The following is a 26,766-nucleotide window of genomic DNA, read 5'->3' as shown; positions in this document are numbered from 1 at the left end:
ACCTGTACAATGGGGATTTCTGCCTCACAGAGTTGTTGAAAGTCTAAATGAGAGACTCACATAAAGCCTATTCAATGACACAACAAATTATAATGTAAAGGGGTTGAGGATATGGGCGCTGATATCCCTGACACGGAGAGGAGAGAACTTGGATAAAAACCAAGGAAGAGAACATCTCTTCTCTGAATGCCTCGTCTGCACCTCAGTACAACGTCCCTCATTCCGTGTCTTTCACCCCTCCCACCAGGGCCCCATTGTCACTTCAGGTGCAATTCCTCTTTCAGCCACCTGCTGTTCCATCACTAATGGACTCAGCCCGAACTGAGGCACCTGACTCAGGAGGCCAGGATCCTTGGGAGAGAAAAAACAGGAGGGTATTCCCATGTGAATACTCCAGGATTCCAAGGTAGTCTGAGTCCATTTGGCTGCTATAACAAAATGCCTTAGACTGAGCAATTAAATATATTAGAAGTCTATTTCTCACATTCTGGAAGCTGAGAAGTCTAATATCAAGGCGCCAGCAGATTCAGTGTCTGGTAAGGGCTTGCTTCCTGCTCCATAGATGTCACACTCTTGCAGCAACCTCACATGGAAAATGGCTAAAGGGACTCCACTAAGTCCTCAAGCTATTTTGTAAGGGCACAAATCCCATTTGAGAGACCTAATCACCTCGTAAATCACACCTATTAATGCTGTTGCAGTGGGGATTAAGATCTAACATGCATTCTGGAGGAACACAAACACTCAAACCATAGCAAAGGTCTTCAGTGACTACGTGGTGGAGGGAAAAGGCAGAAACTTTGGAATCATCCAGTGTTGGATTTAAGGCTTTGCTCAGGCACCAACTAGTTTTGGATGCCAGTTACCAATACCACCCCTAAAGAAAGAACTAGAAGAAATAATATTTGCAAAGTGCCTCAGGCAAAACCTGGTTCACTATAGGCTGAAAAGCCCAGTTTTTTTCCTTGTTTTTCCTGCTTTAGGTGGAGTGGGAAGGTCACCTGGGTGCTCACCTCTTACCCTGCCTGCGGGGAGTGGGCTCTGTGCCCAGCAAGTGCACCAGAGCAGGCTTCTGGGAGTTGATAGAAGAGACAGGAGGCAGCGGGCAGGTGAGACATAATCTTTATTGTCGGAGGGATGCAGCAGCGGCAAAAGCATGGCCGAGAACAAGGAGAGCGCTTTTATATGGCTCAGAACATCAGTGACAATGTGCCATGGGAAAGCGTGATCACAAGGGTTCACGTAGGAGATAACACTTGGTTACAGAAGTGTGTTGACTCATGCCTTACCAGAAGGCCAGCTGAAGACACGCCGGCAATCACTTTAGTTTGGCCTAAGAAACCTATTGCCTATACAACTGCATTTCCCATACACTGTCCCGGGACCGAAGGGCACTGATGCCCAACTGTGACCAGGCCCGAGGGAAGCCAGTGCAGTGACTGGCACACCGACAGCTTCTGCTCAGGCTGAAAGAGAAGAGGGTCCTCCCCTCCTCCCTCACCCATCAGCAGGCTCCTAGCATTGGTTCACAGTGATCAAGCACTTAGCAGAGACCCTATTCAGACCTGAGCTTTCTGACTTGAGCAGTGAGGCAGCTGAGCTCTTCTAAGCTGCAAGGGGAACCAAGAGACCCAGGAACCCAGGCCACCAACAAACCACAGCAGCTCATGGAACAAGAGTCAGCCCACTTCTGTGTAAGAGCTGGGACCAAAACAGGATGCTGCAATGTGAGGACCCGAACGAGGGAAGAAACACTCACACACTGCGGTGCAAGCTCCACCAGGGCCTCACGCAACCAGAGGGTAATGGTGGGGTAAGGAGGTCCCCAACTAGGACCTCGGGCAGATATAATCGAGGATTGATATCATGTCCACCTCTGCCTCCAAGGGAGCCACACCAGAGAGACTGTCATCAGCTTCTGTGAGGCGTCCCCTTCTGCTGAGCCTGCATGGAATGGGAGGAGGGCAGCCCAGACCCCCCCACACATAGAGGGTGCTTGTCTCCTTGGCTCTGTTCTCCCATGGCCCCACCACCCTCCGGAAGGAGCCCTGCAGGAAGATTCATGGCTCCAATCCAGGGTAGATTGTGCCAGCTGCCTTACATAATATTCAAGGTGTTCAGAGAGATCAGATGTGGGACAGACCGTTTCCAAACCTTCAGGATTCAGACAGCCTCCATGAACAATATCTTGGGAGGAGGCTTTTGGCAGGATGGCTGATTCAACAGGCAGAGGTGAGGGTGAGAAACAGGAAGAATAAACCATCATTTCAGGCACAGGGATGCAAGTGAGAGAGGAAGAGGCTGATGTAGGGTATGGAGCCAGCGTGACTACAGGTGCCTGAGGGTCGGTATAAGCAGAAGCTGGAGACGCCGTGTCTGACCTTCCACTAGCTTCTCGGTCAGAGCCTCCCCGCAGCTCTCACCATGGGGCTGGGGGACACTGCACATCGTTCTTAACACCAACTGCCCCTATGCCAGGCCAGGGGAAGACCTGAGGCTGTTTTCCTAAGACAATCCCCAACTTTTGCCCCTAAGGGTCATTCTCTGAGAAACAGAAGGCTGGGAAGGGCTTGAGAAAATAGGAATTTTTCTTTCCACTCCACAGGAAGATAAGTTTGGGTCCATGGGCGAAGGCTGAGGCTCAGGTCCAGCTTAGCAAAGGAGAAAAGGAAGGCATCCTTGGTGGACTTGCATAATGTGCCCTGTACACTCCCCACAACGTGCAAATGCACACCAACACACACCAACACCCTGCTCAACACACCCAAAGGAGGTCCACGTGAGATCCGCAAAGGATGCCTTAGGCCAATCCCTTTGCAGGCTTCCACCCACTTATTCTACCTCCTTTGACCCCAACTCAGCTGGTAAAACCCGGGTTATGACTCCTCCTCTGCAGCATAGTCAACACGTCAGCACAGCTCCCACACCTGAACTTGTGTTCTCAGAATTACACACAAGAGCGACACAGCAGAAGTGATAGAGATTTGCTCCCTACACCATCAGACAGGGTCCCCTTGGGAAGGGTTTGGAGAAGAGTCAGAATCCCTCTGAATGAAGGACCAAGAGCCCTCACCTGGCAGGGGTGAGAATCCTGATTATGAGGACAGTTTGGGGAGGTGTCACAGAACGTAACCAGGCCATGAGTACCCATAGAGCTTATGGCCCCAAAGTCAGGCTAAGATAGACCAGAGGCAGCTGGAGCTGAGCTGCAGCTGGCAGAGGCAGGTGTCTGCAGACTTCAGGCTCAGAGCACACGTGTCCCAGTGGTGCCAATTCTCCTGCTTCCTCCCATTAAATGATATTCATGACCCAGCCTGAGTTACAGACCTCACTGTAGACAGTAGTCATCGGCCCCTTTTCTTCCACATGTAGTTAACTGAGGCCCTGGAATGCAAGACAGAGGGGTCCTGGAGCAGCTGAGGGAAAAAGTGGCCCAGAGGGATCTCCAGAGCCAGTGCCCACTGACGTGCTCTGCTTATGAAATTTCCAAAGTGCAAAGCATTGCAATGACACCTGTTACAAATCTTTGTTATTAAATGGTGTTGATTGTCGAGAAACACATGAACAGGCAGCAGGGTCAGAGTAGCAGATGCCTGGATTTGGAAGGCCAGGGCTGGGCAGTGAGGGACCTGGGAGTAGCCTGGTTGGCACAGGCTACAGCATTATTCTTACCCAGCTGAGACTCCTGCTCTTCATACTGGATGCCACCATCCTCAACTCTCTGCTCCTCCTGCAACTGGACACCTGAGACACACACAGACAATACTTAAATCTGTACCTTGGAGACCTGTAACCCTCCCACTGCCATGAGCACCAAAGCCATAGCCACACCCATCATCCCATCTGCAGGAGTCTCTCCTGGCAGCCACAGTCAGGAGAAAGGGGACCAAGTTCTAGTGGAGGAGGGGAGGCATCTGGGCCTGTGAAGAGAAGTGCAACCTGCCTCGTTCTGTTTCCGTCTTCTTCTTTTTGCCACATGTCTTCCAAAGGTATGATATAACTCCCAGGGTCAACATCAAAACCACAGTAGCCCTTAGCATGTCTGGCAGCAGTCTAGCCATGTCCCATCCATGTGAATCTGTTTCCCTCATAGAAAGAATGAACAAGTTAAGTTAGGAGAGAACTTGAGATACCCGTTTCCAAGGGGGAGCACAGGGAGGAAGCAGGTAAAAGGCACAAAGGGTCTGGTGCAGAGGCTGAAGAGGGAGGACAACGGCAGGTCGTCTCATTCAACCAGACACTGAGCTGCTGCTTGTGCCAGGGATACTAATATCAACAAGACGATGTCCATGCCCTAAAGTATCTCATCACCCAGGAAGGAAGACTGAGAAAATACCAAAGGCCACACAGAGGAACCCTGCTGCAACAGAAGTTTACACCTGTGCTAGGGGTTCAAGAGGGCCTCCCAGAGGAGGTGTGGGTAGACTGAGGTTTGAGGGAGGAGTAGGAGTTTCCAGATATTCAGAGGGGATCACCGCAGGAATGAGGAGCACCATGTTCAGGGAATGGCTGTGTCAAACGCCAGCCCTGGGAGTTGCCAGCACCCCCACTGTGGCAGGGCAGGGGCAGGCAGGGAGGAGAGTCAGAGGACGTAGGAGTCTCTCCCCAGAGGGCCTTGTGGTCATGCTAAGTGTTAGCTGAGACTCAGGATGGTTTCAAGGGAGAAGGTCACAGGCAGTTTAAGTGGAACTGATACATCAGACCCTCCAGCAGCTCCTGGAGAAAGGGAAAACAGGGCTGCACACAGGCTCCCGGTCATTCATTCATTCCAGGAACACTGGCTGTGAGCAAACTTTGCCAGATGCCGGCCTGGCACATGAAGTCAAAGGATAACAAGACATGGCCTTGCCCTCAGGGTTGTCCGGTCTACAGAAGAGACAAAGACACAAATCCATCATCACTGCTCAGTGTGGGGAGGCCACGGACAGCTCCCTAAGGAGGTGGTGCCTAAGGGCAGGACAAACCCCATCACTTGTAGGCCCTGCGCAAAAGGAAAACAGGGAGCCTTTGCTCAAACTGGTTAACAGCAGAATTTTAAACCAAACCTTAAGTGTGGGGCCCTGTGCCACTATCCAGTCTTCACCCCACGAAGCCTGCCCGCCTCAGGGGAATCCTTCAGGAGCACTAAGACAGGAAGGGAAGCACATGGGACTCGGGTCAGCTCATGGGAGAGGACACAGCATGTCCAGAAGCTCATAATCTTGCAATGGCAGGACACGTTCAGGGAACTACAGCGAGCGCTTTGGTGTGAAGTGAGTGGGTGAGGCCAGCAATGTGAGTGGAGGAATATCTAAGATATAAATCCTACAGCAGGGGCTGGAATCAGGTTCCCACAGATGACACAGACAATGACACAATCCCATCTGCTTTCCCCATAGCCAACTCTGGACGAGTGTTTGAGGACAAATGTGGAGGGAGAGCCATAGGAAGGCTGCAGCCTGGACCAGCAGGGACATGGGGGGTGGTTGGCAGAGGAAGGCATGGACGGGAGAGATGCTCAAAGGTAGAAGTGAGGTTACTGGGACTCTCAGGCATCTGAGTAGGTGACCAGGTGGACAGTGTCGCTAATACACATGACAGGGAGAAAAGCCCACACCCGCAGGCCCCCATGCTGCCTGAACTCCAGGTCCCCCTTCCCACTCACCTTGGGCACAGATGTCCCCAACATCTCTGGTGACAGTTTTCTGGTCCATGGGATTGCTGACCACACAGGTGAAGCTGGCATTGGGCTGACTCAGGGGTAGGCTTGCAGCCAGGGTCCAGGAGTCAAGGGCTGTTCCTGGTGTCCCTCTCTGCCACAGCTCCAGGGGGAGGCCCCTGCTCTCCCAGGTCACGTTCAGGTCCCTTGTGGCCCCTGGGGCCCTGCACATCAGGGTGACGTTGCACCAGCCTGCTGCGATGGATGGTGACTGAGCCAGGATGTGGGGATGGGGCACAGGTTCTGGGGCAGGAGGGGACAAAAGAAAAGAGCCTCGTTTGTAGAGAACATTACACACCATACATTGTAATCATTTTCTCACAGATGCCATGGCATGCACCCTGTAGGGAAAGTGGGTGTGTTTTACAGATAACACACAGTTTGTGTTAAGCTAAACACTGAGCAGATGACAATAAGAAGCGGAGCCCCTGAGTCAGCCCTGTGATGTGTCACTAGATTAAACAAGTCACAAAAATCTCCCAAAGGAAACAAAGGCTGGACTCCACCAACTCAAGGCCCATAGTTTCTATGAAATTAGTGTCTTTCGTGGAAGAGGAAGAAGTCTGGGGCAGAAGGGCTTGTCTTGGCCCAGGGTCCTTCCCAGCATCTCCAGCTGAGATGATGGGACTGCAGCCTGGGACTGCACGGCCCTCTGGGGCAGAACTTCAGGCCAGCCCTGGGAGGCCAGACACAGCCCATGCTCCAAAGAGTACACACATTGGTGGGAGATGCAGTGGCAGCGACAGGGAACATCTCCGAGTGTGTTTATAACACGCCACTGGACTTGAGGTACAGACAGGAGGAGAAGAGTCAGATGTGTAAGCCTGTCTTAGAAAGCACATGGGATCTAACGCTGCAAACACGCTCTCTCCATAGCAGGTTATTTCCCTATGCAGAGAGGAACTCTAGGGAAAGAAAGTCTTCGATAAACATCTGTCCTAAGCAGTATAAACGGTCCACAACTAGAAGCCTTTGAGAGATGGGTTACCTGAGTCCTGAGTTAGTCTCAGGCTGGGGTGCGAGGAGAGGGGACTGGGAGGACTTGATATGTGTGGACTTCCAATTGTGAGAGACAGAATAGTGGCCCCAGATATTTCCACATTGTAGTCCTGGCAACCTCAACTACATGGAAAGGGCATTAAAGTAGCAGATAGAATTAAGATTGCTAGTCAGCTAACATTGAAATGGGGAGATTATTCTGGATTAGCCGGATAGGTACAATGGAATCACAAAGACCCTTAGAAATGAAAGAAGGAGGGAGACAAGGTGCGAGGGGTCTAAAAGGACTCACCCCACCATTGCTGGCTTTGAACATGGAGGAAGGTGGCCACAGCCAGGGAGGCAGAATGCACCGAGCAGGTGAGAAAGACAAGAACATGGATCCTCCCTTGGAGTCTCCAGAAAGGACAAGCCTGCCAACACCTTGATTTTAGCCCAGTGCAAGCTCCGTCCGACTTCAGACCTACAGCATGCTGACATAATACATTCCTGCAAATTCAAGCTACTAATTCACCGTAATTTGTTCTAAAAACAATAGAAAACTATTACACAAATTAAGCAACATTAATCCTGGAAAGGATGATTAATGTTATTGGAATGATTTCTATTTCACCAATTTCCATTGTCTTTCCCAGAATACCAAAGTGATTTTCGCCCTGGTATCAATCTCAGCTCTGGACTCCATATCTGACGACTGCACTTTACCTATTTCAGGGGAGGCGGTAGAGTGTGAAGGCTGTGCCTGAATGGAATCCTGCAACATGGGGCCAATGTGACAAAGGAGGAGGTAAGCCATGGGCTGGAGGGAGGGGTGTCACTCACCATAGACAGTAAGGTGGAAAAACTGCAAAACTTCTCTTCCTTCCGTTAACCTGGCTTGAGCTCGGTAATGCCCACTGTCCTCAAGGCTCAGGTTGGAAATCCTCAGGGATTCCAAGTTGGGCACCTGGACCCTCTGCTTGAATTTGTCCTGTAATCTGAACCAGGTTGGAGAATGGACGCCTCTCTGTATTCGAAACATGACTCTGTAGTCTGACTCCGGGGTAAAGCTCCAGCAGAGCTCCTCCAGCTCAGTTTCCAGAACTGCTCCTGCCTTCTGGGTCACACCAAACAAGACAGAACCTCCTCGGATCCCCTTCAGAGGAACATGGGCTCCAGAGTCCTTAACCGCAGAGCCGTGTGCCCCAGAACTCTCAGCCACAGCACGGCAGACACCTGGGCATCAGAAACGGAAACGGGAGTGTTTTCTCATCAAGAACAAATAAGAGAACCACGGAACTTTTCTTCTTAATCAAATCCATCCAAAATTCTTCCTTCTTGGAAGGTAGGCTAGTATAATGAATTGGAAGTAATTCTGGGATCAAGCCTGGTTCTCCTGGAGTATAAACTTAAACAGGCTTAACTGCCTATTCGTCAGTTTCCTTACCATCCAAAAATGATAACATGAATTAAGTGAAATCATAGATCAGAAGAACCGAGTACATTTTCAGGCACATGCTAAGTGCATAAATGTAGAAGGCAGCTCTAACACGTCCCCCAAAGTTCTCTCCCTCCTGTGCACGTCAATGTGTAATCCCTCCCCTGGATTGTGGCTGCACCTAGTGACCTGCTTGTAAGGAACAGAATAGAGCAAAACTGTTGGGGAACTTTTCAGAGTCTAAAAACCCTACAGGTCTCGTTTCTCCTTCCTTCACAATGAGACCCAATCACACTATTATTTTCATAACTACTTGCAGAAATTTTTTGATGACTTTTTTCCAGTATGGTTATTTTTGTTTATTGAAAGATTCATGTGACAATATATATTAATAAAGAAGCAGAAACACACCATCACGAATTTAGTTGCCAGCCCTGCTCCCCAGGATGCGTGTGAGGTCAGGTCACAGACATATTTACCAAACTCCAGGGTTCCCCAGTCAGGGGTCATGTCTTGCAGGAAGGGGGGGGCTATTATGGGTTGAATTCTGTTCCTCAGGAAAGATACAGGAAAGTCCTAAACCCAGAACCTCCGAAGGTGACATTCTTTGGAAATAGAGTCTTTGCAGATAGAGTCAAGTTAAGGCGAGGTCATTCGGCTGCAGCCTCCTCCAATGTGACGGGCGTCCTTATGAAAGGGGGAAACTTACACACAGACGCCGACATGCACGGAGGGAGCCAATAGGAAGGGACACAGGGAGGAGGCACGGGAAGGTGTGGATGGACCAACGCAGCTGCAAGACAGGGAACGGCACAGACTGCCAGCAAACACCAGAAGCTGGGAAGGGGGAGGAAGGATTCCTCTCGTTATGGACTGAATATCTGTGTTGTCCCCGAATTCACATGTTGCAGTTTTAACACCCAGAGTGGCTTTACTTGGAGATGCGGCCTCTAATGTAGGGAGGGTACGTGAGGTCACAAAGGTGGGGCCCAATCCAATAGCATTAGTGTCCTTATAAGAAGAGTCACCAAAGAGCAAGCGAGCCCACCCTCTTCATGCACACTCACTGAGGAAAGGTCACGTGAGGACACGGATAGGAGGCAGGCTTCCGCTAACCAGGCAGAGAGCCCCACCAGCAATTGAATTGGCTAGAACCTTGATCCAATAGCCCCCAGAACTGTGAGAAAACAAATTTCTCTTGTTTCTTAATTCATGAGCGTAATACAAGTGTCCTTTAATATCTCAGTCAGCAATGTTTTTCATAGCTAATAACACGATTAAATATATAATTCTTGGACAATGGACACCAAACATAGGTGCTCCATTTAATGTAGGGCCCAAAATAACAGCCGTCCTTTCTAGGAGGAAGGCAGGACAACTGGACTGGCTGGGACAGGATTTCATTTTCCAAAGGGGAAAACTTCTGAAGGCATTTTCACACACAGTTATGGTGAAAACAGTGTTTGTCTTTCCCCCTGCCAGCATTGCAAGAAGGGTGATCGAGAAATAAACTAGTGTTTTCTGCTAAACAGACAGGAACTGAGAAGGTCTGGCTGAGGCTTTTACTAGCTGTCTCTAAAAGCCCAGCTGCAGCTGCCTTCCTGAGTGTGGTCTGCACCCCACTTTCTCACACACTGCGGGAGGCTGACGTGTCCTTCGGCATGTGGTCTGAGGCCACGTCCCTGCAGCCACATGCAGACCCTTTCCTCTCCAGCTTCCAGCCAGCAGCCTCCGGGTGGGCGCTCAGGAAATGCTGTCAGGGTCAGGCCGACCAGTCCCAACAGTGGAGGCCACCCTCACTGGCGCTGTCTGCATTTCTGGAAAAGTGCAGTGTGCGCTGAGCCTCCCTCAGCCACTCCCTTCCTATGTCCCCTTCCAAACACACATCCAGGAAGGGTTCGGGGGTCTATGAATGATGAGGACAAATTCTTCATTACCTCCCTCACCATCGCCACCTCCCTTCACCACCCATCCCTCTCCAAGTCAAGGCTGAACTTGAGCAGGGGACAAACCAAAACCAAAGAAGAAATGCATCCAGGTGTGGAGCTCCATGAATTGCTACAGTGTAGTTTCTGGAAGATGTTCCTTCTGAGGACGGGCTCTGTCCAAACTCCACTGCTAGGGTCTGTGCCATTGACTACCAGGGAGGGCAGGCCTGACAGGAAAACCAAATTCACTCCTCCCCACTTGCTGTGTGACCTCCAGAGAATTACTTTTGTTATCTGGACACAGACAGCCTGTCCCTAAACTAAAAAATTCTAAGTCCTTTCTTATTTTTTGTCCCCTCCTTATTTCTTTCTCCCCTCCCTTTCTTCTTTCCTTCCATTTTTTCTTTCTTTTTCTTTGTTTCTCTAGTATTCCTCCAGCCCAGTGCCAACAGAGAAAACATTATACAATCAAACATATTTCTCCAAGTTAACAATATTGTGGAAGTGAAGAAAGCCTACATTTTGCTGTCGACAAAAAGTTACCGAATTAAACAGGATCTAACCCAGTGCTATCCCAAAGCTCATCTTTGCTTCCAGAAGTCCTGTTTTACAAGTGCTTTCTAATCCATTAGATTTCACATACTTCCCTGCAAGTTCAATCAGTGCTGAAATATTAAAACAAAAATATTAACAATAAAAGCTTTCACAAAAATTCATATTTACTAGAACTTATTTTATCATTAGCTTTCATTGGATATTATTATTTGTATAATCATATGATATTTCATAAAGCAATGAGTATGACAGACAGCCTAGATCAGGTCATTCTACTTCCTCTCCATTTTCCCTCCCCGATTTCATGGCCTCCTCTAGCCCAGGTTAGCAATCTACTGGTTCTTCCACATCTTTAGCATGTTCTTAGAAACATGTGGGTGCATAGACACCCTTAAATTTTGGAGGCTGCTTTCCTTGTAAACAAAGATTTCATTGCATTTAGTTTCCTGAATCTTCCTGATGGAGATTCATGCATTTTACTTCATGAAAACTAAAAATTCCTCCCAGAAGGGGGGACATTTGCATTTTTAGGCCTGCATAATACTCCATGGTACACATACTCTCCATGTCTTCAATCACTCCCAATTGTTGGGCATCTCCTCTTTTTTCCCAGGGTTTTTCCCCAGAACAGTGCTGTGATGGACATGGTTTCATCTGAAGTCTCCATAGCGTGAGCAACATTTCAGGGTGGAGGAAAGGCCACCCACAGGGGTGAGAAAGGACATAGTCTATAGGACTCATTGTACCTGAGAAAGCAAATTCTTTTTAACATTTTCAGATGGAAACTAATGCCAATTACACAAGCACTTTTAAGATAAACCTGAGACTTCCAAGGGCCTCTCCTCTGAGATGATCTGCCTGGAGCTGAGCCCCAAGCAGAGGGGTGCCCCTCCACTCTCCTCTCCAGTGGAGCTCAAGCAGCCCAGACCAGAGGAGCTTCTTGCAGCTCAGACACGGGTTCCACTTCGGCCCCTTCCTCCACAGGACAGTGCAGAGACTGTCAGGACACCACTGAGTTCCAGGTCAGCAGTACACACTTTCAACCCTTTACCCCCAGGAGGCAGCTATTTTATCCTTCTGTATCCCTCTTTCCAGGCAGTTCTAACTTCCTTCGGATTTCTGGCTAATGTAGCAGAAGAGGCCTGTGCTCCCAGGCTATAGTCCCATTAATGCAGCCAAGGCAGCCCAAGCTCAGGGATCCCAGCCTGCTGACCACCAAAAGGCCATTTCATTTCTTCTGTTTACCATGGGCTCTAACCTAATATGCTGCATTTGCAAATTATAATACAGCATTTTCCTCTTTCTTGTTTCTCAGAAACAACAGAACCAAAATAGCCCTCCCGGGGTCATGGCCCAGCTATCCCAGCTCCACACAGTTGTTTCTCCTTCCCAGGGACCCGGGCTACTCACTGAGGAGGAGGCTGATAAACCCCAGGAGACTGGCGGCCCAGCAAGGCGGGTGGTGGTCTGAGCAGGGCCCCATGGCGGCTGCCTTCAAACCTGGTCAGCTGCAGTGGAAACATTGAAGGGTGAAGAAACCAGCTTACACAATTTTCCCACTCCAAGGGCAGGACTAGCAAGTGACTACTGGGGAGACAGCCCATCAATCTAGAGAAAGAGCCATTCAGCTCTTTTGTAGTTGCTCTGCACACTCATTAAGTAATTGCAGAGAAATGTACAACTTCACACTGTGACCTGCCTGACATCACGTTGACAGGCCCCCGTTCCTGTGGTCACAGCAAGCCCAGTGCTCTCACACATGCTTCCCCTGATGCTTATCTGCTTACCTGGGTTCACACCTTTGACTCAGGCTACCCTGATCACCAAAAAGCCACTCTCTTACAGCAAACCAGAGTGGGCCCCTCCTGAGTTTGGTGTCTTTCCTCTGTCCATATCCCATTAGTTCTGTTCTTATTTTGGTTATTGCTTTTCTTCTACTGGGTTTAGGATTGGTTAGCTCATCCTTTTCTCATTCCTTGAGATGATTCATAAGATTGTCGATTTGTGATCATTCTGTCTTTTCAATGTGGGCATTTAAGGCTATGAGTTTTCCTCTCAGGTATCCTTTTGCTGTATCCCACAGAGTTTGATAACTTGTGCCCTCATTATCATTCAGCTTGAAGATGTCATGATTTCCATCTTTTTCTCCTCTCTGACCCCATTCTCATTCAGGAATGGGTTGTTTCATTTCCATGATTTTGTGTAGAGATGAGCGTTTCTGTTGGAGTTGATTTCTAATTTTATTCCACTGAAATCAGAGAAGATATATGGTTTAATATTTGTTTTGTTTAATTTCTTGAGACCTGTTTTGTGGCCTAGGATGTGATTAATTTAGAGAAAGTTCCATGACCTGATGAGAAGAATGTATATTCGGTATTTTGGGGGTAGGTTGTTCTGTGAATGTCTGTTAGTCCCATTTGTTCTAGAGTTGTGTTTAAGTCCATTGTTTCTTTGCTTATTTTCTGTTGGAGGATCCGTCAAGTTCTGTCAGTGGGGTGTTAAAGTCCCTGGCTGTGACGGCATTGCTATTTATCATGTTGTTTAGATCAAGTAGGATTTGCTTTACATACCTGGGTGCTCCTTTGTTAGTTGCATAAATATCTAGGATTGTTAACACTTATTGTTGAATTGTTGGCTTCACCATTGTATACTAACCATTTTTCTCTTTCTTTAATTTTGTGGGTTTGGCATCTATGTTATCTGATATGAGAACAGCTACACCAGCTTTCTTTTAGTTTCCATTTGCATGGAATATTGTTTACTATCCCTTCACCTTGAGTCTCAATGAATCCTTGTGGGTTAGATGCATTCCTGGAGACAACAGACACTTGGATTGAATATTTTTATCCATTCAGCCAACCTTTGTCTCTTCACTGGGGCATTCAAGCCATTCATATTTATTGAAAGAATTAATAAGTGGGACGGGGTGTATTTCTGCACATCATATTGGGGAGACACTTATTGCTTTGTTTTACCTCTTGAGCCATTGTGGAATCTGGGTTCTGTACCTTAGATTTTGAATGATTTTATACTGGTGGGTGTCTTTTGCACCAATCAGTGTATAATGAAGGTCTGAGGACTTCCCACAGGTCAGGTCTGATCTTCACAAATTCCCTCACTGATTGCTTGTCTGGGAAAGTCTTTATTTCTTCCTCAAATAAAAAACTTAGTTTTGTTGGATACAAAATTTTAGGCTGTCCATTATTCTGTTTTAGAAAAATGAGGATGGGTCCCCAGTCCCTTCTGGCTTCTAAGGTTTAGTTGAGAAGTCTGCAGTTAGCTTGATACGATGCCTTTGTAGGTTACCTGCTGTTTTTACCTTACGGCTCGTAGGAGTACATCACTTGGGTTTACTTTGGCCAGCCTAATGACTATGTGACATGGCGATTGCCTTTGCATGATGAATTTTCCTGGAGTCCTATGGGCTTCTTGTACCTTGATATCTGGATTTCTAACTAGGTCAGGAAAAATTTTCCTCAATTATTCCCTTAAATAAATTATCCAACCCCTGTGTATTTGCTTCATTGTCCTTAGGGATGCCTATGATTATTATGTTTGCCACTTTACATAACTCGACATTTCTTGTAGGCTTTGCTCATTCCTCTTTTTCTCTGTTCTTTCTCTTCGACTTATTTGTCTAGCTCATAGGTGTTCTGTACAAACTCTGAAATTTTTTCTTATGCCTGATCGAGCCTATTCTTAAGGCTTTCCACTGTGTTTTGTAATTTCTTGAATGAATATTTCACTTCCATAATTTCTGATTTGTTTTTCTTTCGTAGTCTATTTAATAAGTCAAAGACCTTTTCTCATTTTTCAAAAATGTCAACAATTACCTAAATAAGAAGTTGTGTGCAAAAGAAAAGAGCTCTTTGTGGAGAGTGTTTACTGCATACAGTCTCTGTGCAAATATTAGTGTTTACCTTCTGTGGGCTGCAATATAGCCCCCTCACTGCCACTTTTATCAGTCATCCTCTCCATACACTCAAGGCAAAACCAGACCCCCACAGAAGCTGACAGGCTCTTGGCTGGAGTCAACCATGACTTTCCCCTAAGCTTTCACCAGCCCTGATCCTGCTTTCTCATAGATTGGGACAGAGAAGTACACACTCCCTCTGTCACAGCCTCGGCTTGCTCACACTCACCACCACCTACTGAAAACCTGGTCTCTTCTCTCCAAACCTGGGCAGCCCCTAACATTCAAGAGCTTCACCTCCCATTCCTATGGGGAGCTGTACCATCCCCCTAAACACTGGGCATTGCCATCTTCTCCTCCAAGTGAAGGCTTCTCCTGTGGCTTCCTAGGCAGAACACCCCTAAGAGGGGATTTGTAGGCTGGCCCCATTAATCAAGGTAGTTAGGTCACTGTGTATTAACCCCACTTAATCAATGTGAAACCAGAGTCCTGGTGGGGGGCGGTATGTGACCTGTAGAAGGTCACCCAGGTAATAAAAGCACTAGGTCTGGATTCCTGACAGGCAGGTCAGGCCTCATTCCCCGACATGACATCTGGTCTCCCATCCCACTGTATGGCCTCAAGCAAGTCACCTGAGGTCCAGTCTGTCCTCTCCCCAAAAACTGTTCTGCAGATTCCCAGACAGCACAATATTCAAGGTTGGCTTGATTCCCCCTTTTCCACCTAGTAATGAGGAAGTCACTTCAAAAGGTGGTCCATGAATTCCAAGGTCAGAAACTTCTCACATGAAATCAAAATTGGCCATCTGTATATCTTCTTTGGAAAAATGTCTATTCAGAGCCTTTGCCCATTTTTAAATTATTATTTTTGTTTTGGGCTATTGAATTACATGAGTTTCATATATTTTTTGGATATTAACTACTTATCCAATGGTTCACAAATATTAATATTTTCTCCAAATCCATAAGTTGTCTATTCCCTCTGTTGATAGTTTCTTTTGCTATGCAGAAGCTTTATAGTTGACTATAATCCCAGTTGTTTATTTTTGTTTTTGATGCCTGTGCTTTTGGTGTCATATCCAAAAAATCATCACCAAGACCGATGTCAAAGAGCTTGTTCCCTCTTTTCTTCCAAGAGTTTTATGGCTTCACATATTACATTTACTTCTTTAATTCATTTCAAATTAAATTTTATATGATGTAAGATGAGTCCCATTCATTCTTTTGCATGTGGAAATCATGTTTTTTGAACACACTTATTGAAGAGACTATCCTCTACTCATTTTATATTCTTTGTGGTTTTTTCAAAGACTAGTTTACTTTACACACATGTACTTATTTCTGGGCTCTGTATATGCCAATAAAATACTGTTTTGATTACTAAGAGTTTTGTCATATACTTTAAAACACTGATGTCCGATGTCTGTAGCTTTCTTCTTTTTGCTCAAAATTGCTTTGGCTATTTGGTGTCTTTGTAATTCCATATAAATGTTAATATTTACTTTCTATTTCTGTGAAAATGTCATGGAAATTTTGATAGAGATTTCTTAGAATCTGTAAATGGCCTTGGGTAGTATGGGAATTTTAACAATATTAATTTTTTAATGCATGATCACATGATATCTTGCCATTTATTTGTGTCATCTTCAAATTTTTCATCAATATTTCATAATTTTCAGTGTACAGATCTTTCCTCTTTTTGGTTAAATTTATTCCTACATATTTTATTCTTTTGGTGTTACTGTACATGGAATTATTTCCTTAACTGGGGGTGTATAGTTCATTGTTAGTGTATAATAATGCCACTGATTTTTGTATGTTAGTATCATATCCTGTAACTTTACTGAACTCATTTATTAGTTAAGAGATTATTGGTGGAGCCTTTAGGGCTTCCTATATATAGGGTCATGTCATCGGCAAACAGATATAATTTTACTTCTTTCTTTTTTATTTAAATACTTTTTATTTCCTTTCCTTGCCTAATTGTTTTTGCTAGGGTTTCCAGTATTATGTTAAATGGAGATGATGAAAGTGGGCATACTCATCTTGTTTCTGACCTTAGAGAAAACCATTTGACTTTTTACCATTGAATATGATGTTGGCTGTTCTCCTGTCGTATATGGCATTTATGTTGAAGTACATTCCACATATACTTATTAGTTTAGAGGGCTTTTTGTTTTGCTAATAAATTTTTATTTTTTTAGCTTTCTTTTCTAACACAAGCAGTTTATTTAAAAATCTACATAAAGGTATTACTATAGCAAGAATGTTTTGTCCCCAAGAGAATTCATATTTTTTAATCTATTTCATAAGCTTTTAATCTTTTTCTATTTTATTTGAGGATATTACAGGGATGCAAATGTTTTTGTTACATGGATTGCTGCTTAAGTCAAAGTTACTAGTGTGCCCATTACCCAGATGGTGTACACTGTACCCATTAGGTATGATTTCAAACATCTCCTCCTACCCCCTCCCACATGCTTGATTTCCATTGAGTTTTACTTTGATCTGTGCACATCATTGCTGATCGATTAGATTCAATTGACTAGTGAGTATATGTGCTATTTGTTTTTCTATTCTTGCCATATTTCACTTAGGAGAATGATCTCCAGTTCCATCCAGATTCTTGCAAAAGGTATTAGTGCATTTTTGGACTGAGTAGTACTTCATGCTATACATATACCACATTTTATTAATCCAATCATGAATTGATGGACACTTGGCTTCATACCACATCTTTACGATTGTGAATTGTGCTGCCAAAAACATTCTAGTGCAAATCTCTTTTTGATAAAATGACTTTTTTTCATTTAGGTAAAAACCCAGTAGTGATTCTGCAGGACCAAATGGTAGGTTTACTGTTAGTTCTTTGAGGACTCTCCATACTCTTTTCCATAGACGTTGTACTAGCTTGCAGTACCACCAACAGTGTGGAAGCGTTCCTTTCTCTTTGCATGCATGCCAACATCTATTGTTTTGGGACTTTTGGATAAAAGCCATTCTCACTGTAGTTAGGTGATATCTCATTGTGGTTTTGATTTGCATTTCTCTCACAATTAGGGACATTGAGCATTTTGGCTTATATTTATTGGCCATTAGTCTATCTTCTTTTGAAAAGCTTCTGTTCATGTCTTCAGTCCACCTTTTAATGGAGTTGCTTGATTTTTTTCTTATAGATTCTCTTGAGTTCTTTGTAGATTCTGATTAATGCCCTTTATCAGATGTATAACATGCAATTATTTCCTCTAACACTGAAGGTTTTCTATTTGCTCTGTTCATTGTCTCCTTGGCTGTGCAGAAGCTCTTTAAGTTAATCAAGTACCATTTACTTCTTTTTCTTGTTGCTATGATGGCCCTTGGGGTTTTCTTCAAAAATACTTTGCATAGGCTGATACCTACAAGAGTTTCACCAACATTTTCTTCTAGAATCCCTATGGTATCACATCTTAGATTTAAGTCTGTTAGCCATCTTGAATTAATTTTTTTGAGTGGTGAGAGATGCAGATCCCGGTTTTTTTTTATTTTAGCGCATTATGGGGATAAAAGTGTTAAGGTTATGGATATTGCCCATGCCCCCCTCCCCCCTCAAGTAAGAGCTTCAATCGTGTCCATCCCCCAAACGTTGCACGTTTTACTCATTGTGGTTGTATATACCCATCCCCTCCTACCCTCTCCCACCTGCCCAACACCTGATAAATGTTATTCCTATATGTCCACTTAGGTGTTGATCTGTTGGTACCAATTGGCTGTGAATACATGTGGTGCTTGTTTTTCCATTCTTGAGATACTTCACTTAGTATAATGGGTTCCAGCTCTATCCAGGAAAATACAAGAGGTGCTATATCACTATTGTTTCTTAAAGCTCCATGGTATACATATACCACATTTTATTAATCCACTCATGAATTGATGGGCACTTAAGTTGTTTCCACAGCTTTGCAATTGTGAATTGTGCTGCTGTAAACATTCGAGTGCAGGTGTCTTTTTCATAAAGTGACTTTTGATCTTTTGAGTAGATGCCCGGTAGTGGAATTGCTGGATCAAATGGTAGATCTACTCATATCGCTTTGACGTATCTCCATATTCAGATCCCATTTTAATCTTCAACATGTGGCTATCTAATTTTCCCAGCACCATTTATTGAATAAAGATTCTTTTTGGACAGGCACGGTGGCTCACGCCTGTAATCCTAGCACTCTGGGAGGCTGAGGTGGGAGGATCGTTTGAAGTCAGGAGTTCGAAACCAGCCTGAGTGAGACCCCATCTCTACCAAAATTAGAAAGAAATTAATTGACCGACTAAAAATATATATACAAAAAATTAGCCGGGCATGGTGGCGCATACCTGTAGTCCCAGCTACTTGGGAAGCTGAGGCAGTAGGATCACTTGATCCCAGGAGATTGAGGTTGCTGTGAGCTAGGCTGACACCATGGAACTCACTCTTGTTTGGGCAACAAAGTGAGGCTCTGTCTCAAAAAAGAAAAAAAAAAAGATTCTTTTCTCCAGTGTATATTTCCCTCTACTGTGTCAAAGACCAGATGGCAATAGGTGGATGGTTTTATATCTATGTTCTCTGTTCTATTGCACTGGTCAATGTCTCTGTTTTTGCTCCACTACCATTCCTTTTGGTTCCAATAGCCTTTTAGTACAGTTTAATGTCTAATAAAGTGATGCCTCCAGATTTATTCCTTTTGCTTATGGTTACTTTAGCTATTCAGGTTCTTTTCTTGTTCCAAACAAACCATAGATTTATTTTTTGCTAGATCTGTGAAACATGACATTGATATTTTGATGTGGATTCTGTTGAATCTGTAAATCAGATAGTAGGGACATGATAACAATATTGATTCTGCTGATTCATGAGTATGACATGTTTTTCCATTTGTTTACATCATCTGCAATTTCCTTCCTCAGTGTTTCACAATTGTCTTTGTAGAGATATTTCACCTTCCTACTTAAGTATATTCCTACATATTTTGTAATATTTTCCTTGTAGCTATTTTGAAAAGTATTGAGTCTGATTTGATTCTCAGTTTGATTGCTATTGGTGCATAGAAATGCTACTGATTTGTGTACATTGATTTTATAACTTGAGACTTTTCCGAATTTGTTTATCAATTCCAGGAGTCTCTTTGTAGAATTTTTGGTGGCTATTTAAATAGAAGATCATATCATCAGCAAAGAGTAATTGTTTCACCTGCACTTTACTGATTTGGATACCCTTAATTTCCTTCTCTTTCCTGATTGCTCTGGATAGGACTTCCAGCACTATGTTGAATAGAAGTAGTGACAGTGGGAATCCTTGTCTTGTTCCAGTTCTAAGTGGAAATGCTTTCAACTTTTCCCCATTCAGTATGATGTTGGCTGAGGTTTTTTTTGTCATGTTGAGCTTTTGTAGTTTTGATGTATGTTCCAACTATGCTTATTTTGTTGAGAGTTTTTATCATAAAAGGGTGCTGATTTTTGTCAAATGGTTTTTCCACATCTATTGAAATGATCATATGATATTTGGTTTTGCTTCTGTTTTTGTGGTAAATCACATTATGGACTTATGTAGGTTGAATCATCCTTGCATCCCTGGGATAAAGCCCACTTGTTCATGGTGGATTATTTTTCTGATATGCTGCTGAATTCTGTCTGCTACAATTTTATTGAGGATTTGTGCATCTATATTCATAAGGATATTGGTCAATCATTTCCATTTTTTGTTTTGTCCTTTCTGTCTTTGGTATCAAGGTGATACTATCTTTGTAAAATGAGTTGGAGAGGATTCCTTCCGTCTTGATCTTATGAAATAATTTCTGAAGTATTGGTACCAATTTTTCTCTGTATGTCTGATAAAATTTGGCTATGAAATAATCTGTTCTGGGACTTCTTTTGTTGGAATATTTTTATTGTTGCTTCAATTTGGTTGCTCATAATTGATCTCTTCAAGAGTTCTATTTCCTTGTGATTGAGCATTGGGAGGTTGTGAGTTTCCAGGTATTTGTCCATTTCCTCAATGTTTTTGAGGTTATGTGCATACAATTTTCATACCATTCACAGATAATATTGTGTATTTCTGTGGTATCAGTAGTAATATCTCTTTCTTCATTTCTGATTGAATTTATTTGGGTCCTTTCATTTCTATTTCTAGTTAATCTAGCTGGAGGTCTGTTAATTTTGTTTATCTTTTATAAGAACCAAATTTCCGTTGCAATAATATTCCATATTTTTTTATTTTCAATTTCATTTAGTTCTGTTCTGACCTTTGTTATGTTTCTTCTGCTGGGTTGAGGGTTGGCTTGCTCTTCCTTTTCTAGTTCCTTGAGATAATTCATAAGATTGTTGGTTTATGATCTTTCTGTCTTTTTAATGTAGGCATTTAAGGCTATGAATTTGCCCCTTAGGACTGTTTTTGCTGAATCTCACAGATTTTGATAACTTATGTCCCCTTTGTCGTTTAGTTTAAGAAAGCTTTAGATTTCCACCTTAATATCCTCCTTGACCAAACAACCATTCAGCAGTAGGTTGTTTAGTTTCCATGACTTTCTGTAGAATTGTTTCTGTAAGAGTTGATTTCTATTTTTCTTCCACTATGATCTGAGAAGATATATGGTATAATTTCTATTTTTTTGAATTTGTTGAGACATGTTTTCTGGCCTAAGATGTGATCAGTCTTAAAGAACGTTCCATGTGCTGAAAAGAAGAAAGTATATTCAGTAGTTTTTGGGTGGAATGTTCTGTAAGTGTCTGTTAGGCCCATTTGCTCTACAGTCTCATTTAAATCCAGTGTTTCTTGATTTCTTTTTTGCTTTGAGAATCTGTCTAGTTCTGTCAGTGGGATATTGAAGTTTCAGGCAATTATGGTGGTGCTATGTATCACTTTGTTTAGATCTGGTAGGAATTGCCTATGAATCTAGGTGCAACTGTGTTAGGTGCAGAAATGTTTACGATTGTTATGTCTTCTTGATGAATTGCTCTCTTTACAATTATATAATGACCATCTTTGTTTTTCTGTACTATCATGGATTTAAACTCCATGTCATCTGAAGTGAGAATGGCTGCACCTGTTTTATTTTCATTTCCACTTACATAGCATATTTTTTCCATCCTGTCACCCGAGTCTCAATGAATTCTTGTGGGTTAGATGTGTTTTCTAATGACAAAGGATACTTGGATTCTATTTTTTTATCCATTCAGCCAGCCAGTGTGTATTAAGTGAGGAATTCAAGCCATTCACATGTATTGAAAGAATTGATAAGTGGGATGCATTTCTGTACATCCTGTTGGGTAGACCCTTATTGCTTTGTTTTACCTCTTGAGCCATTATTTTATATGGGCTCTCAGCTTTAGATTTTAGGCGATTTTTCACTGGAGAGTTCGTATTGTGCTAATCAAATGTATAATGCAGATCTGAGGATTTCCTGCAGGACAGGTTTGGTCTTGACAAATGCTCTCAGGGTTTGCTTGTCTGAAAAAGTTTTTATTTCTCCCTCACATAAGAAACTTAGTTTGGCAGGATAATAATTCTAGGATGACCTTTATTCTGTTTTAGAAGACTGAGAATGGGGCCCCAATACTCCTGGGCTTGTAAGGATTCAGCTGAGAAGTCTTCAGTTAGCCTGATGGGTTTTCCTTTGTAAGTTACCTGATGTTTTTGCCTTATGGCTCACAGAAGTTCCTCCTTTGTGTTAACTTTTGCCAGTCTGATAACTGTGTGTTGTGGTGATTGCCTCTTTCCAAGGAATCTCCCAGCTCATTGACCTTCTTGTACCTGGATATCTAGATGTCTAACAAGACCAGGCAAATTTTCCTCAATTATTCCTTCAAATAGGTTTTCCAACCCTTGTGTGTTTTCTTCTTCTCACTCAGGGTTGCCTATATTTCTTACGTTTGGCTTCTTTACATAATTCCCTATTTCTTGTAGGCTTTGTTCATTCCTCTTAATTCTATATTCTTTCTCTTTCACTGACTTACTTCAAAGGTGTTGTCGTCAAGCTCTGAGATTGTTTCATCTGCCTGGTCTAGTCTATTCTTAAGACTTTCCACCATGGTTTTTATTTTCCTAAATAAATTTTTCATTTCCAGAAGTTCTATTTGATTTTTCCTTATTCTAATTAAAATGCTTTATTCATGACAAGTGATGTAAAAATCAGGTTATTTATGTATCAAATTATATTATGTAAACCACAAGTTTATTACTTAAATTTTTCTTGTTAGAAAAAATTTGTATAATTAGTCATCCCTAATATACCTGTTTTGTAGTTCTAGTTTAATTCATTTTTTTAATTTTTTTAAATTTCAACATATCACAGAGGTACAAATGTTTACATTATTTATATTGCCCTTACCCCACCCGAGTCAGAGCTTCAAGTGTGTCCATCCCCAACATGGTGCAGATATGATTTTTTTTTTTTTTTTTGAGACAGAGTCTCACTTTGTTGCCCAGGCTAGAGTAAGTGCCATGGCATCAGCCTAGCTCACAGCAACCTCAAACTCCTGGGCTCAAGTGATCCTCCTGCCTCAGCTTCCCGAGTAGGTGGGACTATAGGTATGTGCCACCATGCCTGGTTAATTTTTTCTATATATATTAGTTGGCCAATTAATTTCTTTCTATTTATACTAGAGACGGGGTCTCGCTCTTGCTCAGGCTGGTATCAAACTCCTGACCTTAAGCAATCTGCGTGCCTTGGCCTCCCAGAGTGCTAGGATTATAGGTGTGAGCAACCACGCCCGGCCTGATTTTTTTTAATAATTTAATTTCTTTAGTGGATTTTCATTCATTTCCTTAATTCATTTTTTGTGGTTTCTTTGTGTTGTTTCTCCATTTTCTCTTATATTTTGTTGTGCTTACTTATAATCCATATTTGGAATTCTTTATCTTTCATTTCAATAATCTGATTTTCATTGGTATCCATTGCTACAGAGCTGGTGTTCACTTTTGGTGGTGTCTTTTCATTCTGATTCTTCATAATTCCAAAGTTCTTTCACTGATTCCTTCTCATCTGGAGTAGCTGTAGCTTCTTATTTTTGTATTTTCTTTTGTTTAGATAATGCCATGCACAGTTTAATCTCTGAGACAGTAGGTGGTGCTTGTGGGTGAGAATCAACCACACCCTGTAGGACTGAGTCAGTAAATGTTGTCAAGGGCTATGTAAGCGGATCTCCTGGTCAGAAAGTAGCACTTGCCAAAAGGAACAACCTGCCATGTTTTTGGATCCCGTGACTGGCTCTAGTCCCTCAGTAGAAGCAGTTGAATGCCCAGGGGGTAGGTGGGGCCCTGCAACTTCAGGTGAGTTCTTATTCACTGCCACAGCTGAAGCAGGTGGGGAGTGCAGCTAGGAAGTGTTGGGTTGTGGGGCCTAAGTGGCCCTATCCAGCCAGAAAGTCAGCTTGTGGAGGCAGAGCCATCTGAGAATCACAATCTGACAGGCTATTGCAAGCTTTGCTTCTCTCCACTCTCCTCTGCTTCAGTTTCTCCCCAGCATCTGCCAGCAGGCAGGAGCTCAAGCCAGCAGAGCTTCCCCAGGACTACATGCATGTCAGGAGGTTCCCTGCCCTGGATCCCAGCCTGAGCTGACAGCATGGTCCTCCTGTGTGGGGAGGAATGCCCCGCAAGCACACTACAGCTAGGACTCACACAGCACTCTCCCACAAAATCTGCCCAGGCAGGCACCCTTGCCTCCTGAGATAATTCACAAATCTCATCTCTGTGCTCCCGAGCAACACAATGAAGACCTGGAGGTATGGTAAATAGGTCCCAGAAGATCAATCCCTGACCATGTCAGTGAGAAGCACACTGGTCCGAAGTAGGCCACAAGGTTCACAAGCAGGTTCAATGTTCCTCTGCCTTGGGGCATACCCTGCTTTGATGGAGTCTCTGGGCAAGCAGCACCAAGGAGGGCCAGCAGGCAAGGGGCTCAGAGTCCAAGCACCCATCTGTCCACTACAAGTCCCCCAGAGGAAAGGTCTGAGCCCCACTCTCTGTGGAAGCCTCAATGTTGCGGCTCAATTGTCTCAGCAACTGTAGGTGGGGGAACAGAAGGGGATAAAAAGAATCTGGATGGAGAAAAACTAGCACTCTGATCATGTCTGTTCCTCTCTCCAAGAAGCTGCCTGCCAGGAATGTCCAGGCACTGGAGTCTCACAGATCACCGGGCCCCAATGCTCCTCTGTGGCTCATGAAGTCTGGGCTCAAGCTGGGAAATGTCTGTGTGGAAATGAGCAAGACAAAACCTGAGGGGCTGAGGTCCCGTGGGAAAAAAAGGCACATGCTGAGTAGAGAAACAATATGGTGTCTGCCATCCCAGCTCAGGTCTGTGGAGACAAGAGGTATCCCTGGGGGACTGGGAGCCTGGTGTCCTGTCCACAAGAAGCTCCCAGCTCGCTGATGGCAGCAGCCTCTGGGCTCCTTTGGGCTGAAAGTCACTCAAACAGCTTGAGAACCTGCCAAGTGTTAGAGAAGAGAGGGAGAGAAAAACAAACCACTTGACCTACCCTTCTCACTGGACTCCAAGCCTCTCAGGGGCTGATCTCTGTTGACACCTTGCTCGTACTTGTTCTGCTCCACATCTTCTCAAAATTCATATGTTGAAACTTAATCCCCACTGTGGTTTCTTTAGAGTTGTGATCATGAAAAATTGTTATATGTGGACAAATGCTTATTCTGCATCTACTGAGATGATCATATGACCTTTGGATTTTATTTCTTTTTTAATGATATATAATAATTTTATAAATTTATGTGGTACATGTGATATTTTGATACATGCATACAATGTGTAACAGTCAAATCAAGATTATTAAGATATACATCACCTCAAACACTTAACATTTCTTTGTGTTTGGAACATTTGAAATATTGTCTTCTAGCTATTTTGAAATATACAATAAATTATTGTTAACTATAGTGTCACCCTACTGTGTTATCAAACATTAGAACTCATTCTTTCTATCTAACCTTATGTTTGTACCCATTAAACAACCTCTCCTGGTCTCCTCCCACCCCCAGCCCCTGGTAACCAGCACTCTATTCTATCTCCATGAGGTCAACCTTACCTTTGTTGCTCCCACATATGAGTGATTACACCTGGTAATTGTCTTCTTGTAACTCGTATATTGGACTTCACATAATGACTCCAGTTCCAGCCATGTTGCTGCAAGTGACAGTATTTCATTCTTTTGATGACTGAATAGTATTCCATCATGTGTATACTAAATTTTCTTTACCCAGTCATCTGTTGATGAACACTTAGGTAGATTCTGTATCTTCACTATTTAAAGGAAGCTGTTTCCTTAAACATGGGAGTAACAAATATCTCTTTGACTGATTTCCTTCCCTTTTGACAAATACCCAGTAGTGGGATAGCTGGGTCATATGGTAGCTCTATTTTTAGTTTAATAGGAAATTTCCATACTGTTCTCCAAATTGGCTGTACTCGTTTACATTCCCACCAACAATGTATATAAGAGTTTCCTTTTCTCTGCACCTTCTTCAGCATTTGTTATTTTTTTATCTTTCTGATAATAGCAATCCTAACTGGTGTGGGATGATATCTCATTGTGGTTTTGATTTGCATTTCCCGAATCACTAGTGATGTTGAGCATTTTTTCCTATATTTATTGGCTATTTGTATGTCTTCTTTTGAGAAATGTCTATTTGAATCCACTGCAGCCTCCTAGGTAGATGTGAGACGATGTCAGTGGACTCCAGATGTGGAGATGAAGGGGCCCTGGGGCCCTAGAGTAGGATGTAGTCTGCTGGGGATTGGGCTCTGAAAATTGCACTGTGATGCTGCTCCTTGGGTGTCAGGGGTCAATGGGACCCAGCGCAAACTCCCCCTCTGGAACATGCCATCACACAGAGTCCACACAGCTCCCTGGACTAGTCTCAGGATTCACCCGGGCCAACAGGTTCTCACATGGCTAAGACTGCAGGGGTTCACTGTGCAAATGTGGACCACAGGGGATCTCTCACTTACCTTTCTGTGAAATGGGGAGCTCCTCTATGCTCCAAGCTGATGCTGGCCAGCCCGGCTGCTCCACAGCCCTATCTCTCCAGGCCTCCGAGAAAGTGACATTGGGTCACTACCCTGCTGAATGTCAGTGTTCCCTTTTAACACACTCCGATCAACATGTGGTTATCTACTCACTCTTTTGGTCTTTCTTTGTGGAGGAGGGGAGTGTGGGTGCCTTTTTCAGCCACCTTAATGACCAGTATGGATCATATAATTGATTTTTATCCTTCGCTGTATGAATGTGTTATATCACATTTA

The 26,766-nt window shown here is 43.8% G+C and overlaps 1 protein-coding gene across 1 annotated transcript; it reads right to left on the bottom strand.

The window, feature by feature from the left end:
- Positions 1 to 231: 231 nt before the first annotated feature.
- On the bottom strand, positions 232 to 12,108 carry LOC105873097 (SLAM family member 8-like). Its single transcript, XM_012767662.3, has 7 exons — positions 12,008 to 12,108; positions 7,520 to 7,912; positions 5,645 to 5,941; positions 3,944 to 4,078; positions 3,673 to 3,744; positions 2,144 to 2,214; positions 232 to 351 (listed from the first exon to the last, which is right to left on the bottom strand). Exons 1-7 carry the CDS (start codon positions 12,078 to 12,080, stop codon positions 232 to 234), a joined length of 1,161 nt encoding a protein of 386 aa, XP_012623116.2. The 5' UTR covers positions 12,081 to 12,108.
- Between the last annotated feature and the right edge of the window lie 14,658 nt (positions 12,109 to 26,766).

Source organism: Microcebus murinus, chromosome 2 (assembly GCF_040939455.1).
Source record: "Microcebus murinus isolate Inina chromosome 2, M.murinus_Inina_mat1.0, whole genome shotgun sequence".
Lineage (NCBI taxonomy): Eukaryota > Metazoa > Chordata > Mammalia > Primates > Cheirogaleidae > Microcebus > Microcebus murinus.
Note: the sequence above shows the minus strand (reverse complement) of the source record. Positions and strands in the feature narration are given on the sequence as shown.

Coding starts and splice junctions, on each gene's coding strand:
- LOC105873097 (XM_012767662.3), bottom strand. CDS start 12,080: ATGGGGCCCTGCTCAGACCACCACCCGCCTTGCTGGGCCGCCAGTCTC. Junction 5,942..7,519: donor TTTCCACCTTACTGTCTATG/GTGAGTGACACC, acceptor CTCCTGCCCCAG/AACCTGTGCCCCATCCCCAC. Junction 2,215..3,672: donor AGAGCAGGAGTCTCAGCTGG/GTAAGAATAATG, acceptor CTGTTGAATCAG/CCATCCTGCCAAAAGCCTCC.